At 37.0% G+C, this 4,574-nt stretch overlaps 1 protein-coding gene across 1 annotated transcript; it reads left to right on the forward strand.

Annotated features, from left to right (window-relative positions):
- The first annotated feature begins 1,161 nt into the window (after nucleotides 1-1,161).
- On the forward strand, nucleotides 1,162-2,534 carry LOC111910214 (peptide deformylase 1A, chloroplastic). The gene is made up of 4 exons (XM_023906000.3): nucleotides 1,162-1,703; nucleotides 1,887-1,976; nucleotides 2,036-2,103; nucleotides 2,191-2,534. Exons 1-4 carry the CDS (start codon nucleotides 1,248-1,250, stop codon nucleotides 2,429-2,431), a joined length of 855 nt encoding a protein of 284 aa, XP_023761768.1. The 5' UTR covers nucleotides 1,162-1,247; the 3' UTR covers nucleotides 2,432-2,534.
- The last annotated feature ends 2,040 nt before the right edge of the window (nucleotides 2,535-4,574 follow it).

Here is a 4,574-nt window from a genome sequence, read left to right on the forward strand (position 1 = left end):
TCATAACAATACCCCACGCTTTGAAGAGCCAACGTCCTCGTTGGTCACGGTTGGCACCCCCTTTTGGTCCTGGCCACCACTCCGAGTCATTGTTGGTCACGACTACGTTGGTCATGGTTCGCACCCCTCTTTTCAGGTCTAAGCTATTAGCTAGCTTTTATATTCCCCTTCTTCTTGTTTTTTGGTTTCATACTTTCATCAAGAACATTGAATTTCTCTCTTTCATTAATCATATGGCTCAATTATCATATGGTTTTTGACAGAGTGAAAGAAAGTAAACCTAAGGAGATCGAAAATGAGTAAAGTGGTGCGTGCAATTTCTTGATAATATCATTAGCATGTTATAATGTTAAATAAGTGTTGAAGTGTACATCTTGGCGGGCATGAATTTTCAAGATTTTATCATCTGCTCTGGATTATGATAAAGACGTGTTCATGATTAAGTTCTAGATTACAATTTAACCATATCCACTTACTATAATTGGATCTTTACTGAATAAATATGAAATTACAATGCTAGATACAGAGTCTGATAATGGTATCTATAATCAGGGTGGATAGATACAAGATTAGTCCCATGTTAACTGGAAGGGGAAACGAAATCATGTCCTTTCAACACATGTTTTACATCCATTTGAACAACAAATGACAAATCCTACATGAAGATGGATAAAAACATTAGGTGTTGCAAAATTTGGTCAGGTGGTAGAAGCTTAATTGCACAAGATCCATAACCTAATCATGAACCCAAGATTTTGATCACTTTCATGTTCTAAAATTGACCTGCAACGGTATTTCGAATAACTTTCGGTTGTTTAGCGATTACAAGAAGGAAGATGACGAAAAGGGCAAAAAAGAAGAAGGTGAGAGTGTAAAATATAACTCAAGGTTTCTAATGCTAATGCATAACTATTGGTGTTAAGATTTCCTTGAGAGTGAGAGTTAGGTACGGGAAATATAGCCCATATAATGATTATTTTCAATTTTGATGATTATACAACATAAAAAAAATGATTACAAATTATTAAAAAGTATTAAAAAAATTAATTTAGATAAATATAATATTTTAAAAAGACCAATATAATATTAAATTTAAATATGAAATTTTGACTTAAGTAAATACGAAATTCTTGTGTTATAATTGACACCAGGAAAAAAAAATTGAAAGTGAATCCAGATAAATCCAGTTAGGGCCGGTGTCCAGAACACATTATCTACGATTCAGCTGTGCGAGAGCAAAATCGTCAATGATGGATGGAATTCAGCGGCTATCACATCATCTCTCGCCGGCACCACTCGCCGGAAAATGTTCCACACTCGGCAAAACCTCTCCGTTTCATACACAGATTCCAGTTCTCCAATCCCAATACAAACCAATGGCAAGACCCGAAATTTCTCCGTCAAAATCCGCCATTAAAGTGCATTTCATGAAGAAGAACACAGGTCTGGGTCTCAGTTCGTTTTCGACCGGTCCTGCTCGGGCCGGCTGGTTTCTAGGCCTGGGGGAGAAGAAGAAGAACATTACAGATATACCGGAGATTGTCAAAGCCGGTGACCCGGTTCTGCACGAACCCGCCGGAGAAGTACGGCCCGAGGAAATCGGGTCGGAGCGTATCCAGAAGATTATTGATGACATGGTGAAGGTCATGAGGACAGCACCTGGGGTTGGCCTTGCTGCTCCCCAAATCGGTATTCCCTTAAAAGTAATTATATATTTATTTATTTATTTAAACCTTTTTTCTGAATAACATTAAAACCATAAATATACCTACGAAAATCAACATAATATACTATTATTTACTTTTTTTGGCAACTTATTGTTTAGGAATTATCTTATATGTTTAACAGTCTTTTATTTAACTGATTGAATTCCTTTTTTTATTTAGATCATTGTGTTGGAGGATACTGAAGAATACATAGGGTATGCACCAAAGGAAGAAACCAAGGCACAAGACAGACAACCATTTGATCTTTTGGTAAGTATTTATTCTCCAACTTTTCCCTAATAAAATAACTAAAAATCTTGAAATTTTAGGTGATTATAAACCCAAATCTTCAAAAGAAAGGCAACAAATCCGCACTATTTTTTGAAGGCTGCTTGAGGTGAGATTTTATCCCTCGTTAAATAATCAACAATTAACTGTTACTGATGTTGATACTGATACTGATACTGATATTTGGCGCGTGCAGTGTTGATGGATTTAGAGGAATGGTGGAAAGGTTCCTGGAAGTAGAGGTTACGGGGCTGGATCGATATGGGCAGCCCATAAAGGTTGTTGCTTCAGGGTGGCAGGCCCGTATTTTACAACATGAATGTGATCATTTAGCAGGAATTTTATATGTTGACAAGATGATTAAGAAAACATTCAGAACTGTTGAGAATTTGCAGTTGCCTCTAGCTAATGGATGTCCTAAGCTTGGTGTTCGCTAGCATTATTATTATGGTTTACGGATATTTTGCCAAAATTTATTCAGATTGTGTAGAGGCTTAATTGTATTATATATGAGTAATGAGTGAAAGACTTTAAAAGTAATTACTTGAGTACAATATAGTTTATTCTTTTTCGTTATGATTCAGCCCATTTATGTGAAAATTGGACAGTTTTGGTTATATTTTATAGCCAACGAGTCAAATGGGTAAAAATTAGAAAGTTTGGTTAAAAAAGAAATTGGCTAAGTGCAGAAAATGGTAATGTACTTTCATATATTTGTGTATTATAACATCTTACTTTCATTTCTTTTTATTACTACATTGTACTTTCATTTTTTTAGTAAGACATAGTAATTTGGAATATCTTTCTAATTATAACATTATAATATTAGTTTTTTTCTTATTATATAAGTAAAAATTACTTTGTATTTGGATCATATAATACACAAATCAATTGAAATACATAGTTGTTTTTCTTTTTTACCAAAAGATGATGGGTTTTAGCCATATGAACATCCTTATGTGCACATGCAACCCTAATGCTTGGATCTAGGTTTCTCTAATTGATCATACATTGAATCCAAGACTTCTAATGGCTGATATACAATAATAACAATATGAAATTAGAGATTAGAAGTTTATCTTGAATCACTTGCTTGATTTTGTTGCCCTTGAGGCTTTAGAGTCACAATTGTCACTCCTCTAATGGCTTACAAACACCAAATAGCAAGAAGATGATTTAGGAGAGAAGAGAAGGGATCAAATCGGCCAGGGTTTCTTCTCAAGCATGAGTCACGAAAATCCTTAGCCCTTGGGGTCTATTTATACTTGTAAGGCTCCTAGGGTTTCACCCTTAAACCCTAATTGGATAACTTAAGCCCTAAGCAATCCAAATCCTTTCCATGATAAGCCTTGGACGATTTTATGGCTATCCTTAGCCCTAGAAATCGTCCACCCCTTATCCATAAAGGATATATAGCCCAAAGTGCAGCTATCAAACAATTGACAGTTTATACTCCTCTAATGGCACTCTGCCTCCTTAGGGTTAGGACATGGTTTAGCAGGATCAACTTTGGTCCTACTAGAAGAGGAACCATCTCGGGACTTTCCCTTGCGGTGGCTCTTAGACGGAGCCTTCCTCTTCTTACCTCTTCCTTGCCCAATGGCCAAAACAGGAGCAGCGGGTGGATTAGGAGTGGGTGCAACAGACTTGTCCTTTAGGTTGCTTTCAGCAACCCTAAGGAGACCTTGGAGTTTGCTTAGGGTGACCTCTTCCTTGTTCATGTGGTAGGTCATCCTAAATTGATTGTAACACGGAGGCAAAGAGTGAAGCACCATTTCAATCGCCAAGTCTTCCCCAAAGTCAACATTCAACTTGCGAAGACGATCGACATACCTTTGCATCTTTTGCAGGTGCACGGTAAGAGATTCTCCATGACCCATTTTAGCGGAAATCATGTTAGTGAAAATCTCGTAACGCTCTTGCCTCGCGTTTTGGAGGTATCTCTCCAACAAGTCTTGGTGCATTTCATATGGATACATGTCCTCATAGGACTTTTGGAATTCGGCATTCATGGTGGCTATCATGATGCAATGTACCTTCGTTGCATCACACTCGTGAGTTTCAAAAGCGGTCATTTCAACCGGAGTAGCGATTTCAGGGTTGATTTTCTCGAGCTTCTCATCGAGGACCTACTCCTTGTCCTCATAGCGAGCAATTGTGCGAATGTATCTTATCCATTCGCTAAAGTTCGTCCCATCGAAAATAACCTTTTGACAAAGGCTCATCAATGTGAATGAAATAGCAGCATCGTTGTTTGCGTTCGACATCTACAAATAGAAAGGACAAAGATAGATTAGAATATGAATCTCTAATTATCACCCAATAAGAAATTTAGGGCTAGGATCCAACAATAATATTTACATATTAGAAAAGGGATGCCGTAATCTAACATGCAAACAATTTGAAGGTAAGTGAATGACGATTCACTAATTCTCCACCACAAAACATAACTTTAAGTTCTAACTGTATTTGAGAATTCCTAGGTTTAGATGAGATTCATTGAAACTTTTCAATGACATGTTTAAATCTCGATATGCCCCTCTCGTTTGTGACTGGGATACTGAGGATCACAAAATGGGT

This window comes from Lactuca sativa, chromosome 5 (assembly GCF_002870075.4).
Source record: "Lactuca sativa cultivar Salinas chromosome 5, Lsat_Salinas_v11, whole genome shotgun sequence".
NCBI classification, from domain to species: Eukaryota; Viridiplantae; Streptophyta; class Magnoliopsida; order Asterales; family Asteraceae; genus Lactuca; species Lactuca sativa.

Bases quoted from the DNA above. Each gene is read 5' to 3' on its own strand.
- LOC111910214 (XM_023906000.3), top strand. From the start codon at position 1,248: ATGATGGATGGAATTCAGCGGCTATCACATCATCTCTCGCCGGCACCA. The intron at 1,704-1,886 runs GTAATTATATAT...TTTTTTATTTAG, and splicing joins AAATCGGTATTCCCTTAAAA to ATCATTGTGTTGGAGGATAC. The intron at 2,104-2,190 runs GTGAGATTTTAT...TGGCGCGTGCAG, and splicing joins TTTTTTGAAGGCTGCTTGAG to TGTTGATGGATTTAGAGGAA.